Source organism: Helicoverpa zea, chromosome 1 (assembly GCF_022581195.2).
Source record: "Helicoverpa zea isolate HzStark_Cry1AcR chromosome 1, ilHelZeax1.1, whole genome shotgun sequence".
In the NCBI taxonomy this organism is placed as follows: Eukaryota; Metazoa; Arthropoda; class Insecta; order Lepidoptera; family Noctuidae; genus Helicoverpa; species Helicoverpa zea.
In genome coordinates, this window is record NC_061452.1 from 9,157,870 (window position 1) to 9,185,807 (window position 27,938).

General features: G+C 39.5%; 2 protein-coding genes across 14 annotated transcripts in view; one reads left to right on the plus strand and one right to left on the minus strand.

Annotated features, from left to right (window-relative positions):
• The window catches only part of LOC124635162 (cytosolic carboxypeptidase 1-like), a 52,652-nt gene that overhangs the window by 16,166 nt on the left and 8,548 nt on the right, over positions 1-27,938 (minus strand). For 2 of the 6 annotated variants that reach the window (XM_047170988.1, XM_047170971.1), the window contains exons 3-19: positions 23,383-23,465; positions 23,201-23,291; positions 22,873-22,953; positions 22,063-22,230; positions 21,622-21,753; positions 21,250-21,381; positions 20,778-20,921; positions 20,413-20,610; positions 20,047-20,344; positions 19,724-19,965; positions 19,452-19,647; positions 19,099-19,221; positions 18,844-18,970; positions 18,315-18,522; positions 17,924-18,096; positions 17,515-17,652; positions 16,414-16,592 (exon numbers count right to left, since the gene is read on the minus strand). In XM_047170988.1, coding sequence (XP_047026944.1) covers positions 16,414-16,592; positions 17,515-17,652; positions 17,924-18,096; positions 18,315-18,522; positions 18,844-18,970; positions 19,099-19,221; positions 19,452-19,647; positions 19,724-19,965; positions 20,047-20,344; positions 20,413-20,610; positions 20,778-20,921; positions 21,250-21,381; positions 21,622-21,753; positions 22,063-22,230; positions 22,873-22,953; positions 23,201-23,291; positions 23,383-23,465 — 2,713 coding nt within the window. Of the gene's footprint in view, positions 1-16,413; positions 16,593-17,514; positions 17,653-17,923; positions 18,097-18,314; positions 18,523-18,843; positions 18,971-19,098; positions 19,222-19,451; positions 19,648-19,723; positions 19,966-20,046; positions 20,345-20,412; positions 20,611-20,777; positions 20,922-21,249; positions 21,382-21,621; positions 21,754-21,859; positions 21,992-22,062; positions 22,231-22,872; positions 22,954-23,200; positions 23,292-23,382; positions 23,466-27,938 lie in introns of those variants that run through there. The other 4 variants (XM_047170979.1, XM_047170996.1, XM_047171004.1 and 1 more) reach the window with 4 other exon arrangements.
• On the plus strand, positions 1,966-16,279 carry LOC124635217. Of its 8 annotated transcripts, none has more exons than XM_047171095.1 (6): positions 1,966-2,141; positions 10,680-10,785; positions 13,685-13,761; positions 13,849-14,056; positions 14,394-14,571; positions 15,237-15,371. In XM_047171095.1, the coding sequence occupies exons 1-5, from the start codon at positions 2,081-2,083 to the stop codon at positions 14,563-14,565; spliced, it is 624 nt and encodes a 207-aa protein (XP_047027051.1). In that variant the 5' UTR covers positions 1,966-2,080; the 3' UTR covers positions 14,566-14,571; positions 15,237-15,371. The 8 variants fall into 8 exon arrangements, with proteins under 8 accessions (XP_047027051.1, XP_047027015.1, XP_047027064.1 ...); XM_047171059.1 differs by having other exon boundaries at positions 1,967-2,141; positions 14,394-14,561; positions 15,237-16,279; XM_047171108.1 differs by having other exon boundaries at positions 1,967-2,141; positions 14,406-14,571.

Below are 27,938 nucleotides of genomic sequence, written 5' to 3' on the forward strand. Positions count from 1 at the left end.
CTAAGGGGACCGTCCACGTAATATTTTATTTTTAGTGTTCATTGCTATTGCGGTGGACTATTACGCGGTTATTTTTAAAACGGCATTTAAACGATAGCGGGTGCATTTTTATCGTAATCGCGGTAATCAGAGTAGTCGCGGTGACCACCGCAGGCGCAGCCATCGCACGCAACTCGAAAACATTAGAGTAATCACAACGTTGACGGACGCTATGATTGAAGGCCGGCGACACATCAGCTAACATTGATCATCATTTCTAAGCACGCAATAAAGAATTCCTTTTACTGTTTCCTTCATATTTTCAATATTATGGCATATCGTAATAACCAATTATACTAAACTGAATATTTTACCATGCCTACGTCGGAGATAGTTCCCAAATAATGTTGTCCACAATAGATGGTAAAGATATCAATTAATGTCGTGTCGCGGGCTTGTGCGGGCGCACGGCGATCGCGCATTGTGAATGGCGCATAAATAGTTTTGTTTGAGCGGCATGTGCGGTCTATTACTACCATTATTCAAAACATCGGAGTCATGCTCCCGTTCAATTAAATACTCCCCGAAGCGGAGAAACATCTTCGGATCAAAAAACATTGTATCGTTCGAATCTTTAAGCTTTTTTTTCATTTTGCAGCTATTAAAGTAATACCTTCAGATATTTTTTTATAAAATAATACCGTGAATTTTATTTTATCGACCAGTATCGCCCTCGAATGTAATTCATCGGATGTAAAACAATACTGATAGGTATCGCTTGAATGCGATAAAAAAGAAATTTCAAAAGTGTTTCTGCAGGCTCTAGGGCAATTCAACTTTTGCAGGATCATTTAAGTGCAGTGTCTTGTATTGAAATGAACATTTAAATATCCACGTTTATTTTCTGGCCTAGATTTTTTATTATGCAGGTAAACGAAGGGAATGCTTAAGGCGCACTGTAATAGGCACACGTAGGAATAGCATCTGTATGGTATGGCAATGTCAAAGCTGGAAGGCCGCATGGCGTGCAAAGCAAATAGCGTCCCACCAATTAACGTGGCTTTCAAAGCAACATGTTTAAAGTGGTGAAGCTGCGGCGGCGGCTTTCAAGTGCCCCGCGTCTCCCCCATTTGCTTTTATTTCAGCAAAGATCTAATATTGAACTCAGCTCGCGTTTGTTTGTGTCCACCGCAAGGTCAAATATACACTTAATTAATAACTATTAGCCGCGGACGACTCAGCTTTAATGGAAATGCCTTCGCTTTGAAGTAGGACATTCTATGTATTATTATTAAAGTGAAAAAGTATTCCATGATTTTTAAGAGGATAAAATCAATAAGAGATAATAGTTAATGTAAAATCAAATCTCACCGAGATATTCACTGATATCAGGCATTAAAAGGTAAATGTAAAAGGCTTATTTATTGAGAAACTATAGTAGACCGTAGCCTCCCCAATAGTCACAGACTAGTGGTGAGGGTGTTTACGTTACTGCTCTCGCTATAGATTTGTTAGAATAAATTAGTTGCTGATTGAAATGCTCTTAATAATAGCAGGTGGGTTGTGTGTGATCCTGAATGGGAGATATAACAAAGGACACACTCGAAGCGCGCCGCATCGGATCGTGAGCGGAGAAAAAACTACGACAACGTCGACAACCCTTTGGACAAGCGAAGAATTCGCGTCGACCGCAACAAGAACAAATTGAGCGCGAACTATTGTGCGGTACGATTTGCCGAGATAACTCCCGTGTCGAGGCGCGCGGGCGCCGCCGAGCCGAGCGTCCGCTCGCCGCCGGACGTCCGCGGCTGACGACACCGCACTACGCTCGGGTGGCCCCGATCTAGATGGAGCTGCTCCATTGCTGGATTACTATGTCCCTGTTGGAGAGCTTTGTAGGCGATGAGGTATTGTACGCGGGGCTAGAGGCTGCGGTCGCAATAGCGGTCCCATGCGATGGTGCGCGCGGGACGCGTCTGTGTTATAAGGGGGGGTCCCGGGCAGCGCGCGATCAGTGTGCCCCGAGTGTCCCGTGTAGCGCGTGCGCACTCCTGCGTGTGCTCAGATCGCTTCCCCGCTGATATCGCTCGACTCTATCAACATGCAGCTCGTTTTGGCCACCTGCTTCTTGCTGTTCGCAGCCACCCTCGGTCCCGCGGCAGGTATGTCATAGTTGCATTCAAATATGGTGTTTCTATTATTGCTAACAAGAGAGATAATAAAACTTCAAATAAGTACGATTGTGCACGATAAAACTTCATTATAATTTCATGTGAAAAACTGAAGCTTAGCTGAAAGTTTTGAGAAATCTTGAAACTTCATTATTAAGTACATGGTGATTGAAAAATGTTTGATGTTCAAACTGAATAAAGCAGTTTTTTAAAATGTATGCGAATCAGTTTACAGGACATCATTACGTCACGTGTAATCTTCTCAAAAATTGTATGTAATAAGTGTCTATTGTGTTGTTATTTGTAAACGCGCGGTGTGGCGCGCTTCAGCACTGCGACACTGACTGAAGTTCTGTTTATATCTATTCTAAAGTTAGCTCGTTCTAAATAATAATTTTATTACAGTTTCATCAATGACATAGGATTGTGGTTCATTTTAATCCTATATTTACATTGGACTTGTTTATTTTTTTTCTATCTGCATATTGTGCTCAATGTTCAAAAGCTCCTGCAATTATAATCCCATCAACAAACACAAACTTGTAAATTGCTACTAAAACCTTAAAACTAATTAAAATAAATTCTTGCAGTTTCCTAGCGGAAATATAAAGTCGTAGTTCTAAGAATTGGAACTAGTAAATAACTTATGTAAGAGCTACAATGGCACGGCGTGGTGGCAGCAAGGTGGTTGCTGTGACCTACGGGTCTTCGACCTTCATTGTTCGAGTTTCATTAGAGTACAATAGCTAGTCCCACCATTACCCTTCTAAATAACTAAGAGTATATTATTTTAACATAGTCATCAAATAATCATCCGTAAACATCAAAGCTCTAGCAACTGCAGCTTTGAAGTTTCGCGAAGATAAAGGAAAAGTTGAGAAAAAGAGCGAAAAAGAAAACCTGGGGAAAGAGAGACCAATAGTGCAATGACCATTCATCAAGGAAATCACAGCTCATGAGAACTAAAAATGCTAAAAACAAATTGTTCGTGTTCTACAGCTTGTTACACGCAATAAAATTCGTATAATCCATCGTAACCGGTGGCTAATATCAACAAACCTTACGAGTCTTAGTACCCGAGGTGAGCCGTAAAGCCGGGGGCAGATCGGCGCGTTTCGCGTGTTGACTCAAGTGCGCCCGCGCCTTCACGCACACACGCACACCGCCCGAACAATGCGACACTGCACTCGCGGGTACCATGCTCCTGTCACAAGTGTACGGACCCAATGCATTAGAAAGGGCACGCTATGGGAACCAGATTTAATTATATGCTGTAATATGAAAACAACAAAGATACACTACATAAACAGCATTATAATTGCTTATTAGCTATACTTTATTAGAAGCAGGTATCATAAAATACCATTTCCGGACAACATCTGGCAACTTTACAAAATAACGCACGATAGGAAATGTTGCATAAAAGTGCCAAAATAAACAGCATCAACAACTGTCACATAATGATGTCGAGTCAATGACACTTGACAACGTAGGTATAAGCGTTTATAGGAATGTAGCGAATTACCGCATCAAGGATGGCTGTGCGACGACGGAGTCTGTGAGAAAAGTTGACGATTTAAACCAATCAACATAGTAGGGAGTGATTCCGCTAATGAGGCGTGTCCGCAGCTATCGGACAGGTTATCGACAGGTCGGCAAAAACTCTTCGACGGAAGTCGGTGTTGGGAAAAAATAGTGCGGGGATGCGGAGGGAGCGGCGACAGGTGCGGGGTTCATCGGCCCTCGCCTAGCCGCCGCGTGGCCAGGACATCTAGCGCTGCAGTTCCATGGAATAATATTATGGTGCGCCGCGAGCCCGCCTCCCTATACTTGTAGCGCCCGCACCGGTACCGTAAATGACTCCAGATTATACACAGATAGTCGCCCCGGCCGACTCATGCATTTTCTTAATCTGTATCGTTGACTCGAGTTATTGCCCGTATCCAATTCAATCATTGTTACCAGATACCTGCGTCTTACGGCTACAAAAACTAGTTCAATATTTTAAAGTTATCTTGCTCGATACCAGCGGTGAGCTTGAATTTATATAGTTAAAGGATAACACTTGAACTATAGTCAATTTTATTGTTATATGTCTTCAAACAACAGCGCAATTACCATAAGTAACTTCAGACATAATGTTTTAATAGTTGAATTACCCATCATTTACCTCATGCATAACAGCTTATTTCAAATTTTATGTTTAAGTTAGCCAACGCCTCTGTATAATAAACATAGTTACTGTATTATTATAATATGGCATTTCAGGAATTTGGACAATGATTTTGAGAATGCGAATACATCATAACATCAAACTTTTTGTTCATATCATAAACTAAGATTTAAAGTAAATTCCATCCCGTCCGGGGCTGATGCGACCAATATTTTGGAACATTAAATATGGATAATCTCCTAAAGTCGGGTTCCGAAAGCCCTTTAAGTGAACTTTATTGTGGTCCTCTGCCTTATTTTTTTTGTCACTATAATTCAAAAGTAATGTGGCCGCAGCACCAGGTGGTACGATTGTATCAAATTACTTATCGGACGTGAGCTTTGCTTACTCAAAGAAAAAGTAATTTAGAGGTTTAGTCACCAAATGCTGCAGTAAAAAACTGATGGCTGATACAATTTCTTGCTACAGTGATGGTTTTTGTTTTGCTCTATGTTTTTGTAATTGCGCGGCAGTGGAGGGCTCGTTAGCAATGTAATTTCAGTGGAATCACTAGTGTTCGCGGACATTTGTTTGTCTCGTTGGCTGGCCGCCGGGACCAGGACCGGGTCGGCATCGGGTTTGATTACTAAAAATAGTCTGGTAGGTGCATTCCGTAGCGGACGCGAGAGAGGAGTCGCGCGCGCCGTCCTTGGGCTCGTCTCTTGCGCATCGTTCGTTCGCCATTATCTCGATCCCTTTTTTGCCTTCCGATCGTTATCCGACCACGAACAATCCGATCGATGTTCCCACGCATAAGACCAATCAAAAATTTTGATAGACGCCAAAATTGCACTTTTTACTAAACATTAATTTAGAATCGGTAATTTGATAACTATTTTGTGGCTTCAGGTGTTCGAATCATTAATCATTTCTTACAAATCCGTAATAAGAATAGACGTAAACCAATTTTCCGTGTCGAGTTCAAAGACACGATAAGTGTTGGCTGATCTATGAGGAGATGTACTTTATCACGATGTAAATGTTCCCACAGAGTTTATCTAATCGGATACGGAGACTTTACAATATCCGATAAAGGTATAATATTTAACATTGAACTTGGCACGGCCGTGAAATACACGTCGTGTAATGCATGGAGTAGATGGAGCGTGCGCCGCGAGGGCCGGGTGGTTGCGCTCGATCCGCCAACTGGTTCGCGTTATGTAATGCATTGCATTGCGCACACGCACGCATTGCGCCGCTCGCCGCTGCACTGCCGCCGCCGGCGCCAACGGTTTGCGGTTACACGATTACACAGCTTTTAATCAACGTTTAAGTGATAGAAGATCTGCCGTCGAAAAATTAGTTTTTTCATCTACATTCAGCACACTAAGGCGCGTAAAAGATTTGATGTCCCCTTGCATGTTTACGTTAATAAGAAACTTTACGAGGTCGTAAAAAGCAGTAACATGATATTTTACGTTACTTGGAATGTAGAACCGTATACCTGATTCTTTTAGGGGATGAAGGATATTAAACTATTCAAATGTCTTTATAATTCTCCCCAAATTCACTTTTACGAAATGTGATATTTTATAGCCCTGGTTTTAAATTCTTGGCGAGCGAGTCAAACTTAATCATAGAGGTAGTAAACAAAGAGAGCCTTATAGAAGTTTTAAAGACACTGCAACTACTAGAAATATGCCAATTCTATTTTTTTAAAATATTAACATCCGCTTCTAGTATTGTTTCATCCTTTTTTGTCAGTAAAGTTAATTTACTTTTTTCCGCAATTTCTCGCGGGTCGGGTTCTCAGGCTTTATGCAATAGGACTATTAATGATAGCATTTATCTAACATGTTTTTATCCAATTAATTCATTAACTCAATAAGTAATGTTTGCCATAAAAACTAAGAGGTGCTCATATCCCGTGGGGACGCGTCCGTTAGAATAATGATGAACTTTTCTGCCTTAAAGAGCCAACGTCCTATGTGGAGGGACTTGGCGTTATTTTTAGAAGCTGATAATGCATAATTTGCAACGACTTTTAACCGGTCTTAACTGGTTTAAGTGCAGTCTCGGGTGATATTAGATGTGGCATGAAAACTGTGCTTTAGAGAAAAATTTTCTTCTATAATTTACTCGAGGTTCCTATGTAAGATGTAGAAGAATTCATTAGCATTGTAATTTTCCTTTATAAATGACGACGTTGCTAAATATCTAAATCGAAGTTTTACGGGCAATTGTTGTGCAATTAGCATTCACCATATGATAATACTAATTATACATATTAGTCTTCCGGCAGTGCAATGTGCAGTGCTCTGTACAAGAAATAAGCTGTAATAAGTAGTATTCTAATGATAATTATACGACCTTTTGCAGAATTCCATGAATGCATAAGTAATAGTAATTACAGTGTCAGTGGAGGGCGCAAAAATGATCAACTCGCCATAAAGAACATTCCCCCGCTGTGAATTGCTCAGGCGTATAAAGCTTTTTATTAATGAATTGCAAATTCATATTTGTTGCCAGAGCTATTAACTATTTCTGCAAAAGTTCTATATGGAATACACAAGCTTTCTTTTGTATCAATTGCTTTATTAATGAATATATTTTCTCAAAGCCGCGAAAGGTTTATAAGGACCATACAAATGAGACCGACAATATTGTTTCAAACAATTCCATTTAATTTATTGAGACACCTACTGACTCGTCAATAACAGAACCAATACAAATGACCATTGATTCTTACTTTTTATATCCATGTAACATCAGTACCAATGAATGGGAGGAAGTTGTTATTTTTATATAAGACGTGAGATTCCTCCACAAGATAGCCCGTAAACGAATTTTAATGAGACAATGGCATAAGGATCGTGGAGAGATACTAATAATGTGGTATGGATCGTTTTGTATGCGATTGCGCACGCGACGGTTACATCTGCTAGCTTCCGACCGTTGATAGGTGATTGAGTAACGATATCCGCGATATTCTCGGGACGTACGCTGAATTGATTAGGAAAACTACGTAATCGATTTAAAAGTAAATTAGGTATATCTACAGATTCAAAGTGAACTTGTTCTTTATTATAACAGTCTTAATTATCATCTTCGGGTTCAAGTCAATCCATGCTAAAATGTTAGTTCTTCAACTCTACTGCAGCCACGCCGAAAATAGTCTGGCCTCAAGTTTTCAAGACGCTATTTCATTTCATTTTATTTTTTTATCTTTATCACCCATCCAATCTTAGGTACTCATTTTTATTTTTCAGAGAACTCAAAAGCATATAGATCACTCTGATAACCTTTCATTTTGGGACATTTTTTTGCTGCTGCAGTCTTTGTGTGACCTTAAGAGTTAGTACGGTATCTTCAGAGAGTGCATGTTTAAATTCTTTCTCCAAAACGCGCTATCGTGATTCGCGATCATAAAGAGTCGGCAAGTACAAATCGCGATGTTAGTTTGCGATTGCGCACCGCATCGCGAGCGTGACATTTGCGACGCAGTTTTGGACACCGGCCCGTTAGCGTCCGGTGGATGAGCTTGCCGGATATCCACGGCGACGCACAGTACACTCACCCCTATATAATAGGGGTGCCACACACCTACCTATATGACTAAGGGTAAAGGCTTAGCCATATGTAGGTATCAATGAAAATATTGATTGATTTGCAATTTACACTTAGTTTAAATGTAGAATGCGTACTCGCTTTATGATTTGTGAAGGAAGTGGCCAATTGACAGCCCTGGTCAGGTCGTATTGTCGCACCTACAAAACTAGCGCTGTACTATATGGAACAGTGGCATCCTCGTCTTGGAGGTTCCGACGCTATGTGGACGGGACGGGAGTGCCGATGCTCTTCATCAGTATGCGGCGCGCGCGCATGAGTCACGCGACGTGACCCGCCTCCCCGACGCTCATTGTTGCTCGTGTACACTCGTCTCGCTGTCAGCCAGCACTTTCTAAACGTCCCTAACTATCGCCTTTTATGTCCATATATCGCTTTGTAATCGCATACGTCTACGATTATAAGGATTGAATAGGTTCATTAATGCTACCAGGAAATATCAGGATGCCAGGGTTTAACTTTATCCTGATTGGAAATAATCTAGACTGGAAATCAGTATTCTTATCGAGAATGTTAAAATAACGTTTTGCATATAAGGAAAAATGAAAACGACTTCAAAAACGCTACAAATGTCATGAAACAATGTAACAAATAAATAGGTATATTTGTCGTAGGAAGATAGACTCACCACAGAGATTACTTCTACCGCATAAATTGTTCGATAGAACACACCGTGAAAAGAATAGCAACAAAGTAGTGAACAAAGATAAATTGCTGCAGCTATTACAGTGACTGCAGAATGCGGCATTCATCAAGGAAAAGCTCGAACAAGAAGTAAAAGCGAAGTAAGCAAGTAATGCGCGACATCGTTTATGCATGAGGTTACATTATGCATGGATTCCAATAGTAGACTCAGGACCTCTAATAACCGAGTAAAGCTGAGTTGTAGAACTCAGGTTTCTTAACAACGTACACAATATACCATTGAGTTTCTCAATAAACTGTTGGAAAGCAATAAGGATATTTACGGTCATGTGTCTGCATACGTTTCCGTGTATTTTCAGATTAAGTGTAGGTTTATTGTAATATTTACCAAGAGTCTTTTATGGGACGGTTGTAATATGCATTTATAACTGCTTATTTATTACAATTTATTAGCTGATCTTATAATTTGTCATGTTAAATAATGCAACCATAACAATCAAGATGTGTCTCATAATGTAGTTTGAGTAGGTACTCGGGAATAAATTCGTTCGTATCTCCGTGAGGCTGAGTGACAAGGCGTCTATCAATCTAAGACCAATTAATGGGCTACCATTGCTAACTAGTATGTAAAGCAGATCAGCGACGTGAAGCTACTTAGTCTAGTCTGTTCCCCTACCGTCTGACGCGAAGCAGGATGCATTTAATTACGTATTATTAATCACCTCGTTGATGCTTGAATAAAGGCGTGCGCGGTCCACGACGGCATGTTAATCTTCGTTTTCTTCGTGGATTGTCTGGGATGGGCTCACAATTGCATTTCGCGGTACGGCACGATGAGCTATATATAGGACCATTGAATGCTATGTCGTTACTTTCTTAAGAAAACAAAATCTTGTTTTTGTTTGTAGGCAAGGAGTCGTGGTCTTGTTTAATATGGTCGTGGTTGTAAAGATGCAGTTCGGAGTATTTCGTGCTCGGCCGAGCGTGAGATTCGCGTCGATGCTTCTTAAAGTGGATGACACTGCAGTTCTAATCTATTTTCATGGAGTATTGACCGGTATCGCCGCTTGCGAGTCACTAAGCTAGATAAATCCGAGTTAATATTCAGTTTCATTTGATGCCGCTTGATTCCTTATAGTGAGATGTCTTGTACATGCAAATGTAGTAATGCAAATCATTGGAAATAATTACATTATTCCCGGCATTTACATTCCCAGCGGAATATCAAGATGTCTGGTTTATTTATAGTGTAGACTTTGAATATAAATAGACAAACATTTATATAGTAGAAGAACTAATTAAGACATAACAGAAAGTATTTCAATACCGAACCAAATTAGGAAGTAATAAAATTTTGCGGTCAACCGCAAGAAGTGGACACTGATTTAATTATGGCGTTACAGCGCAGCGGGGGTCCGACCGCGAAACACTTTGTCTTGTATGTGATGCACGTCCCTGCATTATACTGCAATCGTAGTACGAAAATGACGTGCAAAACTGCGAACTTTATGACAATGAAGTTCAGACATCGTGGCGAACATATTAAGTAGAGGTGAAAAGAGGTGTGGGAATACATTACTGAACAAAAAAGTCCAGACATGACCACGCGAAGAGAGAAGTTATTGTTCACTCAGAAAAGGATAAAATATCAGCATCGCTATTACGAAGGTATTCTTTGAATTACTCTTATGATAATCTGGCTGAGTAGAGTGTCAATGTCAGAGCACATGACGTGCGATGTAAATCACGAGGTAATGCAGGCGCGCTGCGCGGGCGTCTCATAACCGTCGCATTAAAGCAATGAATGAACTGAATGAGGGGCGCCCCATTATTCCGGCCATATTCATTTTGTGTCAGATCCATTGTCACTTATCTCCATGAGAACTGGATACTAAGTGTCAACGGGTTGAACTGAGAAATGGTTTCGACGCGGAGATGTGTTTTCGTTGTCTTTGAGTGTTCTTAAAGCTGTGAAGACGTGTCTATTCCTAGCTAACACAAATGGTCTTGTTTCTAACTTTTTGTTCTTACATCAGTTCAGTTTATACCAGTTTATCTTTGTTGCTTTAAACTTTATAATGAAGTCAATTTTCTTATTGTTTCAGCTCAAAGGATAACAACTATACAGCTAGATGGCGTGCAATACTTCATCTCAAGGATGAACCCGTACAGCCCGGAACTCAACTATTTCCTCGCTTATCAGTACTGCAGGTATTTTACAATCTTTCATATTATACTGTATTCAGAGTTCAGTGCAAGATTTGCATCTCCCGAGGCGTTTCTCGTGAGATAAATATTCCTTAATCGTGACTTCGTATGTTCTTATCTGGTGTGTCGTGTTCCTTTAGTTCGAATAGTGACATAGGTAGTTAGGTTAACGTTAACCAGGCTTAGGTGTGCTCCAACGCTTCAGCCACCAGGAAGTGCAGGGTCATTTACATTACCGTTACGAGGTTGAGGCAAAAGTCGAGAACAATACCTGTGCCATTAAACTCTACTTTGGTGAGCCCTTCACCGTGTTAAAAATACTCAGAACAAAAATTATGAAAAAGAGAATATAATTACACTCGCCTTATTCTAGTATTACAGTAAACAAATAGAAATATTATCAAAATGTATACAGGTACTATAAATGAAACAAAATGGAACCACTCTTGTTCATAATCTTGCAATATCCTCCCGTGCACTCCATCAATACATTTCGTAAACGTGCCCGTCTTTACAAGCTATTTCCTCTGAAGTTTGATAAATTATAAGTTTACTAGTCCCGTTGGTTCGTTTCTACGAAGTAATGATTTCCTATATGAGAAAATGATTCCATTTGTTTGAAAATGGTATTGTGCCGCAAGCGCCACTACAGAGGTGCCATATACCGCGATCTAGATCCGACCACGTGCACGTTCAAATTGCTCAGAAAGGTCAGTAGCCCCGTAGCTCAGTCACGATGTCCTTCCAACGCGTCGCAGTCACGACCTATTTACGGTTCCAATTGTTAATGATGGTAAAGTTCGACCCGTAATATCCGTATCGCTAAATAAACGGATTTATAAGGAAAATAATGGAACTGAAAAATCGATTAAGGTCGCGACAAACTCGTTGTAAAATATGACTCGAATTCGCGTCATGACAAGCATGACGGGATGCAGTTCAGGAGCAGGTGCTGCGTGACGACAAGTTTTATGGTGATGCGTCTCGGTCGCAATAACACCGGACCCGTGGATAATTTACAAACTGCTCCGAGTCGTGTTACGGTTCGCTTTGATCGCGATGACAAAAAGAAACTAACGGTACCGATGTGATGAGGACGCGTGATTGTCGCCGATTTTTTGTCGCACCATCTAAATGGATATACCGGGAATAATAAAATTTAAATTATTAGTCTAAAGACGAAATTTGAGTAAAAAACGCTAATGGAAAAACATGAAATTTCAGAGATATTTTAAGCTGCTTAAGTATTGGTAATGAAGCTTGACGACGTATAGAATTAAAAATAAATTTATTTATGTATGACCGATTTCAAAACTGGATCCATCAAGATCCAAAACGAGATGGGGGCAAAAAGAAATATGGCACTAAAGTATGCTGAAGGTGCCTTAATGGACTCGGGCATATTTAGCAGAACTTCGTGATAAATTCAAGTGCAGTATAATGAGGGTTTTTGAAATTTTTTCTGCCACCGGGTGGCGCCACGTATGCGTCTGGTCCAAACAGCTGTCAAATAGTATGGAATTGTAGGTGCCGAACTTATTGTTTATTGAAATTCTGTTATATTGGAAGTGTTATTGATTTTATTATGGACTACGGTCAGAATAAGGATTCCGAACTAAAAATTGAGCTAAGAGAGAGGGTGCAAAAGTCACTGGTACTAAGGAAAAGCTTGTTGAAAATTTTTTTAACACAATATGAGTTAGTTTTTTTTATTTACTCAACCGCAATAGTAAAACAATAATGCAGTGCTTTAATTATAAAATAAAAAAACCACTAAAATCGTTCACTATTCATAGTAAAGATAAGCACTTTGACAGTTACCTGGACCTGACGACTCAGTGCGCCACCTGGTGGACGCCATTTTAGAAAACCCTCATTTACGACGTTTTAATTCATAATAAAAAGTCTTCAATTGAAACGTGTTTCGCTTCCAATTGGGATCGAATTGTTTTTGGAGAGAGGTTGCTTTATGTGTAATATATCACGGTTGATATACTTTTATTGAATTTTAAACCGCCAATTTCATTGCCCACCGTAAATCATTTCAACGACGATTATTTCCGACGAAAGATTTACGGATAAAAACTTTCGAGTGTTCATTGGATTCATGTTCATGAAGACGTTAATGATTACTTTTCGTACACTGAAACTTATCAGATGCATGTTACTTTTAGACTTTTTCCAAGAATTGAGAAAAATAACGATGACAAACGATTGTCGCAATTAATATGTGGATATAATCCTCGATATACATAAGAACTAAAAGTATAGAGCATTTACTTCGCAGTTGCATGATGTCGTAGAGGTTTTTAATCTCTCAGAGTTTTCTGAACTTGGGCTCGGAATGTGGTCCCATCGTGGCAAGGCCGTGGCCTGAACGGCCTGTCTTTAGCGAATAAATTGCATCTCGATAAACAGGCTTTGGTGCAACTTGTACTCTGTTCAGGCTAATAGCTGAATACGATTAGCAGCAACGATAGTACACTCTAAGATAGTTATTTAGTAGCAACGCATATGGTAAGCGCATGTTAATTGTGATGCCGTAAAGTGTTGTGTTACGCGGAACAATATCGTAAACCTCAGATATATTTGATGCCTGCCTTTGAAGCGAATATATTGTGTTAAGTATTTATTGTTAATTGAGATCCCAAACGAAATCGATCGGTTCCCACACTGTGCTCGTAAACCGCAAGCAGTAACAGTAAATCGCAAAATTAATTGCTCAATCTCGGCTATTTGTTGCTTGACCAACGTAATTGTTACTCCATTCGATATTTCTTGTCTTCTTCATCATAAAGCACATAATATTATATCATGTTTTCTCGTGTAGCGTCTTCTTTGTTGTCTACCCAATACATAATTTTTTACGAACTGATTTAATTGTGGCATTTCTTTTCGGCAGATCATTAGGATTGCAGCTTGCGTCTTTCGAAACAAAGGAAAAGGCTGACTCCATAACTACATACCTTACTAATGCCGGTAAGATGAATGTCAACTTTTTTCAGTCAGTCGTACCTATTATTTTTGCGTTTTACATTATACAAAGGGTATCTTATATGTTTACAGGTTACAATAAGTATGACTTCTGGACATCGGGCAACAATTTAGGTACTGACATGTATCTTTGGATGAGCACCGGTTTGCCGTTCAACGCGACATTCAACTACATGCGGCGGTTACCGATGGACGCGCCCAGTCAGCACGCAGACGACAGCATCGACCCTCTCGACGTGCCTCAGGGCAGCACCGCGCCACAGCGCACTGCCAGACACGGGTACGTTGTTACTATTGTAGAGAACTACCCACAACAAACTTCCTAGTGAGAACAAAATGATCACCCATTTCATTCAATCCTTAACAGGCTCACAACAATCAAGACATTCCAGTTTTTCACATTACAATCTATCAATCTATTTCCAAGGAAGCAATAGGTTCCCATGTTGGGAAGGAAAGAGTGAAATACAGTTTTCTTGAAAATTGTCGGTTACGCGTTTCTCCCACGACGCGCTCTGCTGGCTACGCTAACTTGTTTATAAATAGCGTGGCATTAAAGGGCAATGCTTCTAAATTCCCTGTACCGGTTGTACAATATAATATTGCATAAAAACTAGTCGGTATTCCAGAACGGAGCACGTGATGACGAACGGCTGCGTATCTCTGAAGGCGCCGACCTTCCACTGGGAGCCCCAACACTGCGGCGAGATCAAGGACTTCATCTGCGAGCAGACGCGCTGCTACTACTACAACTACGGCTCCATCCCCGTGTCCTCCGCGCAGGGGTAATGCCAGGTGAGATGCCAGCCGTCTCCGGAGGCCCGCTCCCCGACTAGCCGCGCGCTCACCTCTCTCACATTTAGCGGCTTCGACAGGTTCCGAGTCTCAACTATACCAATTTCGTCAACCGGTATCTAACGTGTCTAAAGGACGACATGTTTAACTGTAATAACATCTGGGACACTAGTTTACGATGTAGTCAGTGTGCTAACAATCAGACCAAGTTTAAACCTTGGTTCTATCTCGATGTATGTTCGTAGCGCGCGGGCCCGCGGGATCAGGCCTCTGCGCCAACCCAACCACCAAACAAGAGCCCTACACCCAGCAGACAACATTTGGCATCTATGACGTTATTGTCTTATTCTGTTTCAATATCATTTATGATGGTCACATAAACAATTTCAAAATTGACAAAATCTTTTGGTGGGTGGGTGAAGGGGGCTTTGCTTGGTATCTCTTGTTCAAGTGATACTTTATCTTTCATATGTTGTATTTAACATTGCAATTTGTAAAAAAAATACTAATCCCATTAACATAATTGGCCATTCAAAATAATGTTGTTATTAATTTTATCATAACTCTGATATCGCTCGATACATTTGATATCTAGCATTCATTATAGCATGGGTGCATTTTACAAGCGGCTCTCTAACACGAGGGTCGGTATGTTCTGCCGGTAGGAAACCGCTGTCGATGACGACGACGACGACCGCCCACCCTCTGACGTCGTCGTCGCCGCCACCGCCGCGCTCCGAACACCTGCCGACGCACTTCACCCTCAACGACCTCATCGGCAAACTGCGCCCCACCTCCTTGGATGGCCTGCAGTCGCCCCACATCAAGAAACTCGGCATCCTGCCGTCGTCACCACAGATCGACTCGCATTACTCGCGTGCGTCGGACGCTCACGCGCACGAGCCCGAGCCAGAGCAGAAGGAGGAGGCGACGCAGGGCCCGTACGACGATGACGAGGGCATGGCGGGTGACGACCCGGCCGCGTACCTCAGCCACGAGGCGGCCGCGCCCGATGAGGCGCCCTCCACCGCCGAGCCGGACGCCACCGAGCACTCCGTCCACGCCAGCGGCATGCTGGCACCCCCCGCCTACTAGTGTCCGGCCGAGCGGTCCGTTTGTATCTTTTCGTGACAATTAGGTATTGAGTCTACCAAAAGTATTATTTCAATAATTTGAGGCATTTATACGTAATTTTAAGGTGTTTTACTTTAGAAGCTTGCGTGTTGAGGGTGCACTGTACGCCTTGTTGTATTGATATCACGTAATGTAAATGAGATTTCTAGTATCTTAATATTTTCCAGCTTATACATGAATGATTATGGGGATTTCGAAGGTATATTATGGGGCAATATGATTTATTAAACTAGGTTGAAGGTGCTGGCGACTCGCTTGCGTGCGACTTGCCTCCGTCTTCGTAATGTCGAATATCACAAAATGAGTATTCCACGTATAGGTACCTAAACTTCGCTAAGTTAAATAACGTAGAAGTATCAGATCTCCGGTATTTTTGATGATAAACCGTAAAATGTATTAATTTAATGTAAGAAAATTAAGTGAATATTGATTGTCTGGACATATCATTTGAAATACATAGTGGTTTAAGATAGTGTTTATATACGTGACGTACCTAGTTAAGTATATTAAGTTGAAACTCAAGAATTTAAAGAATAGTGATGTAGCGAAGTTAATAAAGTTTATACTTATAAGACACAGATGTTTCATTTTATATGATCCTGAATTGTGCTATGTTGAGCCTTATATTTCGATGACAAAATAATTATTCCATAAACCACTCTTAACATAAAACACGCAACATCAAATTCTGTTAGAAACATAACTCACCATCCATTGATGACTCCCTCCACGTTGAGCATAGGCACGATCTTGAAGACGTACTTGGCTCTGAGGGCAGCAGCGGCGATAGAACAGCCAAACAAGCAGCCCAGAGTGCCATCCATGACCCATGACGCGTTGCTCTCGCCAGGGTGCACGCGCGCAGTCAGGAACACTATCTCACGATCCTGTTGGTATACCGACCATTAGTAGTAGTATTTCATATAAAAACCGCTAGACTGTGGATGTAGTCCTTAAATTACCTACTATTATCAGAGAAACAGATGAATGTCACTTGAATTTAGGTTAAACTGGCCTTTTTCAATCGAAATACATATTGGTATGAATGAGGTATTGCAATTTCAAAGTCGATTATCTTCCATGATTAATGATGGGATTTGTTGTCTAGTTTACTACCCACTCATTGATACTCCTATGTACATTTGTCAGCCTTTACGACGCTACACAATAAAGATAAGATTATTTTAGATTAAAGAGTATTACTGTGGCTAAAGATTTAGGATTTCAAAACAGAAACTGCAGAATTTTATCTTATCCTAGAAATATTTTATTGTTTACTCAATTTGCGACTACCGAGTAACACTAAACTTGATAGAGAAACAGAAATAGATAATATAATTATACCTGAACATTGTCAATTTATTAAACATAGACCTAAGATTACCTTATCAAAATAAACGATCGAACTAAATGCATAAACAAAATAAAATAGGTATAAATAATACTATTTGTATAAAATATACATACAAATAAGCAATTATCTGGAGCCCGTCAAGAATGCAGAGCTTTAAGGATGCATAGGAGGTAGACACATGAAAATCAGGATATGACAAGATTGAGCAAATCTTGTCATCAACAAGTTTAAAAACTCAATTTACCTGAACGTGGTCGCTTTCGAAGCCTATCTGATGTTATAAATTACGTCCAGTATCTACGTAAGGTAGAGTTAATTGATCGATAAAAATTAGCAAGAACTTCGCATTAAAATGTACATCGCAAGTAGTATAAGCAGCATCTATGTTCCGTACTAAGTGCAAGAATTTAAAGAATGTTGTTTGTAAAGTATTTTTATGGGGAAAAACAACATACCACGATAGGATTGGAAGGCGTGTCTTCAGCCGAGACCGTAAGCAACGGGACTTCGTTGTTGTTGAGGGAATAGCAGAGAGGCTCCGCACGCAGGTACGATCCTGACGGCATCTGAAGGCTCCACTGCCATATCCGCGTCTGGTAAACAATGCCAATTATTTCAACAAGCCGAGTTCGTTTGAAAAATGTGCGTATGTGGAAAAATGTAAAGGGAATTCTGGTATCTGGTAAGGACATTGCTGCAAAGAGAGGTCTGTATAAGGATATTTTTATAGCATTTGCTAATCTTGCTTCCTTGGTTATACCTATGATTTGTGATGTTGATGTATTTCGACTTATATGAACAATAATTTTGTAATACTGTAAAAACAATGCAAAATATATAAATGTAGGATGCAAAGTATCTCACCATCATCATAGAATACGTAAAAGGGAAGTGGTAAGCGATGTAGACGACATCGTTGGTGTGCGGGAACTCGATGTTGAAGGTGACAGTTAAGTAGCACTTGTTGTGATTCTTCTGGTTCGCGTAGTGGTAGCTGTTGCGGTAGTAGCAGATGTCGGAGCCAGCGCGCACCCAACCTACGGACAGATACTGCGTGATATAAAACTAAGTTAAAACTCAAACGCTTATGAAGATTAGCACGTATATAAAAATTAAACCAACAGTTATTGTAGGATCTGTTAAAGTATCCAGTAGATAAGGCAGTCACTTACGAAGCCTTGACGGAATAATCACCCTCAGGTAGCATTTAAATATCATGTAAGAGGAAAGTGGAGTTAATGAAATTTAATTATACCTGGTCTTCCCATAACAGCCTCCTTCACTGAATACATGACTGGCTTCATGCCGAAGTTGAACTGGCTGTCTGACTTCTCACAGTTGACAATGTTGAAGATGTAAGGCCGACCCTGCTGCATGTTGCGAACCTCGAAGTAGAACCATTGATGACGCTTCGTCGAGTTCACGTCAGGCATGAGGATCAACTCGTACTCTCTCGGACCTACCTGAAGTTACTTATCTTGTAGATACGAATAATGTTATTGACAGCCTATGTGTGTCCATATATTTCACTACTGTTGCCAAAATTAAATAAATACACACGGGTGGGCATAGAAGTCTTCAAAGTGAGCCTGCAATATTTTTTCCAGATGAAAAGCTTAATGGATCAAATTTTCTTACGAAAGATCGAAAATTATATGAAATGTATATGAAATAATTTCAAGAACAAATTATTCTATGGGTTTTAATGGTCTTTAATGATAAAATTATACGCATAATAGGTCTATCGCTTCTAAGCTGTCGTCCTTAATAGGTACAATTGTTACCTGAATAGCTTTTCTCAAATTTCCAGATTCAAATCTTGACTCAAAGGCGAGCCGGGACGAGAAACTGTTGACCTTCGTGATCTCCTGTTCATCGGTGTTGGTGAGGCATATGTTTTCCGAACTAAAACTATATCATAAACATTCGGTCATACAACATTTAGGATTTATTAATATGAGTGCTTGCTATACACAGGAAATGAAATTATCATCCTGAACCTATCCTGAACCAATTTATATAGATTAATATGTAGTTACCTCTTTTGTGCCCCAGCGTCAGGAGTAGTTGTTGAACTACATAGCTGGTCTAAGTCATATACTGTATCATTCATATACGCTTCAGGGTTTATCGCCCTGTCTACACAAGATAGCAGCTTCATCCTAAAAGAAAACAATTCAAAAGCATTAAGAGTTATTTTAGTTTTTGCTAAATATTAAGCTCAAGTTGCAATGACGTCAATATGGTATAAGACGTAGTTTTATAGCATTTTTATTGGCACTGGTGCTTCGCGAATTATTTCAACTGAACTTTTAGTATTACTAACATTCGTCACGGCATTTATGACGTAAACCGCTAGTTCCTTTAAAATAAATACTTTTTTAATACTAACCTGCATGCACTTCTCTCCATCTTGTTTAAAGGCTCAGGCTGATTGGTTCCTTGGCCACCCATCATGTCAGGGTACGCAACTTTTACGAATGGTATCACACTTTTCACCCTTGTCGAAATCGTACAGTACACATTAGCAAACGTACTATATTTGGAAATGTCTTTATGAATTTTCAATGACGAGCACGAAGTTGTAGCTGTTATAGAAATATTAAATAGAGTTAGCATTTTCTCAAGAAGGATGGATTGGTTTGTGTACGTCGGGATACTTACAAGCACTCTCGTGAATTTTATGATACTGTAAAAACGAGGGTGATTGCGATGGTCCCAAAACGTTCTCATAGTCAGAAGGGCCTATGACGGCAGTTAGTGACAGGTTGGAAGGAACGCTCCTGTTACCACTATTTTGCGAGAACAGGAAGTCTTCTAATATCGACCCTCGAGAGTTAGACCGACTTTTGACAAGTCTTATTTGCTTATTATAAGAACCAAACTCTTTAAAATAAATAAAATATCTGGAAGAAATCAAACTGAATGTTAGCTATCTATAATATTTTTTTTATTATTATATAACGGTGAAACTTAAATTGCTTTACTTTTTTAAGTCTTCTAAGTCTCTCTCATTGGGATTAATCCAGAGTGCACTTTGCAAACTATCTCCACTCTTTGTAACACCTTGTAAAACATTATGCGTTTTATCTGTGTCTTCGGTACTTTCAGTTTTCAATTCACTTTCATCAAACTCCATATCCGGGAACTCATCAATGCCTTCTAAATCCGTATCGGGACCATCGTCTTCTAAATCTGAATTAACAGTTTTGGAATCCGAATTGGCTGCATCTTCTTCGTCTTCATGACATGGCCAGGAAGCATTGGTGCCTATAAAATAAAAGTCTAAATATAGAAAGCTTAAGAGAGCTTCCATTATTTATCTATATAGCTTGTTTTTGTAACCATTTTACCTTTTAATATAGGATTGAGATTGAATGATGCAGGACTGGAGACAGGCACAGGTAAAGCTTGGTGCTTTAAACATAATGTAATAACTGAACACACTCTTGCTAGCAGTCCATCAAACTCAGGTTCATCAGGACACTGTGAGCAGAACCTATGCAAGGTCTGGACATGTTTCTTTGTGCATAACGCTCGCCGCCCAGCTTCTGAAACATAAATGTTGTTTATGATTTATTTTGTTCCTAAGACGTTTTCATAATTTAAAATGATAAAAATACAGGTTATTAGACATTGTACTACAAATGAAGATTGGTCTGCTTTTAAGCAGGAATAATAAATGTATTGCATTTGTTTAGAAACATTTGATACGTACTGATATTGCAAAGGTGCTGCAGGGTCTGGAGGATGTGCGCACATATCTTGAGCCTCATGCGTCCCTCGTAGCGGTCCCACCGGTCGAACACCCTGAGGAGCACGCTACAGAGGCCTGTCTTCACGATCTGCATGCAGCACACCTCTGTGTGAGTACGCACGTGTGATCAAGTGACAAACACATGGCGCATTGGACATGCAAACATACATTTCCAAAAGAAAATAACAGATATATTAGCGACAAAACATATTCCAAGGTTGTGGGTGAAGGTAAAGGCTGCGTGGCGTGTAGGTGTCACAGTAACAGAATTGTTTCTGTGGTGTCATTCGACTGTGACAAATTGTTGTATGCTAGTTGAGAGATTGTGTGCAATCTATTGTCTTTGAACACAAAATATCGAAACAATTAATCACATATATCACAAAGATAAACATGATCATCGTTTGGAGAACAAATGACTTGGTCACTTAACTATTTTTACTGAAATAATCAATAGCGTCGAGACAAAGCCGCAGTCTTGCCGTCGGGATGAAGCCGAGGCTGACCAACACACGCTCGTAAGTTGCTATTACACCATCACGGATCAAAATTGAAGTAGTAACGGCTGAAATCGCAAAAATTACCATATCAGATTTGGGAACATGTTGCTCTAAAACTCTTATAGTATTGGAGATCTTGTGATTAAATATAAGTACGTATGTTAACATAGTTTAGTTTCAAAGCTTTCGTTAGATATTTAATTTATCATTAATTTGTTTACCAAGCAGTAAATTGTTATTCAAGCCATAATTAAGAGTAAACATTATCATTTTAATTTAAAAGTTGAAATATGATTAAACCTTACCATTTTTGGCCAATTGTTTCATAATTACGAGTAAAGGGAATATAAGTTTATTATCCGTAAAATGTCCCTTCAGTATAAGATGCATAGTTCTCACGCAACCAAGCATCCTCACTTTCATCGCAAACTTTGGATCTGAAAGCAATTGTAAAATCATATTTTTATGTAAGTTTTTGGAACAAATCAAAAACAATGCATTGAAGAAAAAAATTAGTACTCATTTAAAATCAATATTGGTAACCTCGTGAGCTAAGAGGTGCAAGTATCCATAGTAAATCTTGGATCACCAACTCGGTGCCAGCGTGCCGGTCTCTCTTGTCGTGCATGGTACCCAGTACCCTGCGTATGATGACTTGTGTGCCTTTTATCTGAATGAAGTCCTGAGCGCACTGATGGCGGGCCAAGTTGTTAGCTGGAATCAAGCGCGTCAGTTAGGGTCCCTACCTCTCGGCGCTAGCGAGGCGATTATCCACACGAGGTCCTGCAGCATCAGCTCGTTACCGACGTTGCCGTCCCGTTTGCCGTGCGTTGTTATCATCGTGCGGATCACCACCTGCGTGCCGTTTATCGATATGAAGTGCTGTGAGCACTGCTGCCTCGCGAGGTTGTTCGCTGAAATTGTCGATTTCGACAAGTTTTGTCATACAATTTTGTACAGGGGGTTTTACATGGTTAAAGCAGTTCGTTTAGATAAAGTGTTTTATCGATAGATTCGTTAAAGGAAAAGCAATTTTGGTTTACAATGTGCCTGTTGTTTACGTAATTTTTATTCATGAATATCAATGATGAAATATTATGTTAATTTGATCGAACACAGCAGTGAGGTGAAATGACAATTGAATCGACAATAGCTCCAATATTACACGTTACAAGGCCGTGTTGTCAACTGGTCCAATGTCATCTCATCTAAGTGAGCTCTTCTTAAATGTCACTAGGTAGGCCAGAAAGGAGGTACCAAGTAGAAAGGGTACTAGTAAAGCAATCATTGAAATGTCAGTGTTGCTTAATACTTTACGTGCGGTCATCGATATACTTTTTAAATGCGAAAGCAAATGTGCAATTAAAATAAAACGTGTTATAAAAGTTATCGGTTAATCTTTGCATTTATTTTTTGTTGCCATTTGTTAAAGTTAATGCATGCAGTGCTGTACAATATTTTCGCATTTTTGATTAGTTTGTTTCACGTTGTTTATTTGTATAAATTGTAATAAATCCCAACCTATTTACATTATAAGCGGCACACACGGAACATACCCTTCTTAACTGCAGGCACTTTATTCTCTTTGCCTGATTTTTTGGTTTCTTTCTTCTTGTTTCCCGATGGCTCAATGGGAACTAATTTATTAAAAATAACCATGAAAGTTTATATTCTACTCGTGGTATCTGCTAGTAAAGAACTATAGATTTGATCTTAAACATTTATGGTCCCTTTCGTACGGATTTATGTCGTAACGGCGATATAATCTGGATGACATAAAGGCAGACGTAAGATTGTTGTCTGGGATCATTTGCTACCGCGAGTTTATCCATTTTATGTACTCATATCCTATCATGTAGATTTAGCACCGATATCGATATTTACCTGAACATTTTTTTCCTTTCCCTTGTTTCAAACACAAAACTTCCCTCAGTATGGATGTAATGTATGTGGCTGTCGCTGTATCCCTGGAGCTCTGTAACGCAACAGTGCACCGTGAGTATGAATGGAAGAAAATTACTTTAGAAAACAGCAAGTTTGTATAATTTATTGAGCAAAATACTTACTTCCAATATAGCGAGCAGCATCTGTATGGCTCCCGACTGTTTGTTCCATAGTTTATCGAGTGTGCTCTGGCGAACATGTTTGTCTGAAAATAAAAGTAGTTTGGAATAAATCAAGGTGTCACAACAAATAATATATTCGATAGTGTTTATAGGCGTGACATTGTATTCGTGCGAAAGACAGAATGTAGGGTCGTCGCCAGTGCGTAGAGAGGGCGTCCTCGTGCGTCGGCGCAGGCGCGGTGACCGTGCGCCCGCGCCGAATGCCTGCCACCGCGCCGTACTGCTTCCGCGAGTCTTTTTGTTCTCATATTACAACTGGAGCAGATCATCGGTACCCGAGGCCGACTAGTGGTCTTTCCAAGTATTATTATGGCCAGTAAATATCGCCATTCCGGTATAATTACACCGCAACGAGCTTTACATATGCATACTAAATCAATTTGTTTGTCGAATCGTCAACTGGTTAAATTGAACTGCCAAAGCAATCACTCGCAATCACTCCAATGTATTTTTTTTGGCTGTTATGTAAATGTTATTGCACGTTTCATATTGAAAAAATGATATTTATAAGTATCAGGCATGTGACATTCTTATTTTTAATTAAATAACAATGTTTATGAGCTACGGCAGAACTAGTTTGTGATTGGTGGGTAAAATTAACAGTCGTAATTAATAATATGGCAAGCCCAACATAAAAATTACAAACAAAGAAATAAACTTTTTTTGCTCTTAATCACAACATAATTAAGCGTAGTTTTACAGCAGTAAATTAGAGCAGGAGATGTAAATCCAAGCTTAAATAGGGGTGATTAGTCTTTGTGTTTAACAGGCCCTGAAATGTAGCTTTGTCAAGACCTAAATAAAGTAATACGAAATACGAAACTACTGTTTTGAAATATCGACATTTCCAAAAAAATTAAACAACGAAAGTTAGATCAACAAAAATACCTATTGTATAAGCCAATATTTATTATACAATAAACGTTGATTGGTACAATTTATTCCCATGTAAAGATCTTGACCGACGACTACGGAAGCGCATACTTCATTTCAAGTACATCGTTGTTTATATTGTATTAAAATGTGCATTGATGGCCTAGTGGGGCAGTAGTGACAATGACATGCCGTCTCATTGGCGCGGTTGGCGGCTCGCCAGCGGGGCACGCGCGTGGCGGCGACGTCACGCCGGCAGCTGAGCGCTCGGACGCATCCAGTCCAGCCGGCACGACTCTAAATACGCGGACGCCGTCATTTCTAGAATGTACTGACGCCGTGGCAACAGAACGCGAACGCACCGGACGAACCGGCAAAATATAATTTGATTACGCTTCAGGAAAATTGCGTAGCACCCCTATTTGTGTGTAGAATCTGGCACTTGTAGCGAATCAGGAAGTCAGCAGGAAGTAACATATCTCAGATTAATTATTTGATAAAACGATCTTGACATTAAACATTTTCTCTAGTGATTAATTTTCTGCTTATGGCGATTATCATTTTGAAATTGAATGCATCTAAACGCCAATTAATACCAGCACACTTCATTAAGCGCACTGACAGCTATTGGCGATTGGCATCGCAAGTGATCGCTTCAGAATGTATGGCCTTCCTGACACGAACATGGCTTCTTCATTAAAGGGTTATCAGCGGAATAATGAACGGCCTTATAATTGTATATGATACGATATGATGAACTTGATGCAAGTTGCAGTGCGCTCAATTACGACGGCAACACTACTAACGTCTGTGCGTGCCAATAGCAAAATTGTAAACACGTCCCTGTCTACAGCTGGCAGATATTTAATAATCTCAAATATCTAGATTGGCATCAATTACGTTTGAGAATTCCTGATACTTATACTTGGTTACTTATAGAAATACTTGGTTCGAGATCCCAATGTCAAAGGGATGCATGAAGGTGGGGCTGGATGTCTAGTAGAAGGCTAAACACAATGTAAAAATAGATGTGTCAAAACGGAAGAACTTAGGTGCTTACTGATAAACAAAGAAATAATTACAATGTAGACTAATAATTAAAAATGTTGTGTAGCTCATTAAATTATTTGGGTTGGTAGGTACTCGTATGTTTTGTAAGATGAGAATAATAAGGCGGACTTATTTGTCACTGAAGCAATTTATCTATTTCATCGAAAAAATATATTTTACTGTTTCATTTAGGCGACAGATGACATTAATTCACTCGCTTTAATTAATTATGTTGAAACAGGAGACATCGTCGCATTTCTATTTATTTTTGACTCTCGCAAATCTGTGTAGACTTGTTGATGTTAGAAAGAAACTTCTATTGCGTTAAACATTATTCCCAAAGTTTAACTTGTTTTGCATCAAGCAGAACTAATACGACCAATGCAAGTTAAGAGGACACTAGGACTTGAAAGCTGATGTTACAAGCTGGTTGTCTAAATTACACATTAAAATAAAATGCATTCGATCTAAATAATAATGGCATAATTATTAAGAATTAATTAAGAATTAATTAAGAATTCATTAAAGTACACGAGTAAGAAGTCATTCGATCGCACATACTTATGACGTTCACACAGAACATAAACCAATCCGACAGATTCCAAAATCTTCCGTTTATCCCATCACATTAATAGCTTCTTGATCATTGCCAGAATTATTAAAATGGCAATTATATTTTGATGGATAGCAATTATTTATTACTGACACGATATAAATATTCAGCGTAGTCCAAATACTGGACGCCGATAATTGGTCACATTTGTCGAAAATTTGGCTTTCATTCAACTCGTGTAGTTACATAGAGGTTGTGATAACAATTGTCTTAATTATTTGGAATTGAATAAGATTTATGGTCCATTAGTGGGCACATTAGCTGCTCTATTCCGGAGCTGTGTTTACTTCCTCATGTACTAAACAATATATTAGGGACAGATTAACATTAATCATAGCAGAGAAAAACTTCCAAAGGCTCCTAAACCATTATTGATTCCAAAACATTGGAAACCTAAGGACAATCTGGATAACTTACCTAGTATTTATTGCTAAAATTTTGTAAAACGACAAACTAAAACTCAAGAAACGTAGCTGTGTAAAATACATAGTTAATAACTATAAAACTGCTGAAAGCAAACTTGAAGATATTTTAGCAGCCGTCCAGCTATATACCAACAAGCTCTCGTGTATCGTGATATACCCCGCCGAGGAGTGCCAGTCTGCCCAATGTCAAGGCGAAACTTGATTAACGATACCACAGAAATAGATCTGTTAGACTTTGCTTTATTGCTGCTGTAAAAATATTTTATAATTGATAAGGTTGTAATTTGTAATTATACGTCTACATCTAAGACTCGAAATAACATTCAAATAGGTTCCTGTCCTTAAGATTTAAATAAAAACAACCACTTGCGTCACACCATAGCAGGAACATTTTTGAGTCCAAAAATGCCTTTTGCCTAGTCAGTAAATATCAGAGATAGTAAAACACAAAGACTGAGAACATCGGTAATGCAAATACTTGGAAAGTAGTTCCGCTGTAAAGAGCATTATTTTGATTTACGGCAGTGGAAAAGCGAAATATATCACAAAACATAATAGAAGAAATATATTGCTTTGGTAGCAACACTTAATATTCTTTACAAAGCCGTCGGGAAATAGAAGTGTGGGAACCGCTTGGTACTGCTTGCGCCAGTTGTTTGTAATTGAACAAAAGCTGATAAGTTTCGGATATCGTTGTATAAATTATAGTTCGGCCATTCAGAGAATGCGTTCCTGACACGTCGCGATTGAACTGACGACGTAACTTTGCAATGGCGTTGCAGTTACGATAAAAATATTTTTGCTGGTTGTTTACCGTTTTAACAATTGAGGAGCATTAAAACAACATTATTATATCAATAATCAATGAATGTAGTTACGTCGTCAGTTCAATCGCGACGTGTCAGGAACGCATTCTCTGAATGGCCGAACTATAACGGTAACAATTGGTGTAGGGGCACGGGCGGCGCTGGCCGAGGGCCCATTGCACCAAACCCTTATTTTACACAGATAGGTCACGCGATGTTACTGCAGTGATGACACCTTTTGAGTTTACACTCAAGGTTGTTTTATAGGCTTAAATACACGTAAAGATGTTTCGTGTCACACCAATTAGGTATTGTGATTTTATAACTATGTTCAAGTCATGTTGATACGATATGTGTATAGCGAGTGTAGAGCATGAAATTACACTTTCTATTTTGGTTTGCCTGATAGATAGTATATGTCAAAAATAGTAACCACTGGTAAAGTTTTATTACCAGCAATCCCATTTACAATGAATGCCGTAAAATACACCAAGTACGATGGAAGTACATTGAAGAACCATCGGAGTCATTACCGTAAGTTTGCGTAGCACGCTACGGATCGTAAGTACACATTGTTACCCAGCTACGCCGGATCCACGAGCTCTCTAAATAAGTCATGTAAGCTTTGATCCTCACGCAATGAACTTCATTCGCCTTGAAGCCGTAAAAATCGAAAGATCCCTTATCGTAATAAAGTTAAGTGATGTTTCTATAGTACTTCAGGTTTTA

What these genes read in the sequence shown, in the direction of transcription:
- LOC124635217 (XM_047171050.1), top strand. Translation starts at nt 10,173, where the DNA reads ATGACCACGCGAAGAGAGAAGTTATTGTTCACTCAGAAAAGGATAAAA. An exon ending in CTCGCTTATCAGTACTGCAG is followed by an intron (nt 10,786 to 13,684) that starts GTATTTTACAAT and finishes TCTTTTCGGCAG; the next exon opens with ATCATTAGGATTGCAGCTTG. An exon ending in TACATACCTTACTAATGCCG is followed by an intron (nt 13,762 to 13,848) that starts GTAAGATGAATG and finishes ATATGTTTACAG; the next exon opens with GTTACAATAAGTATGACTTC.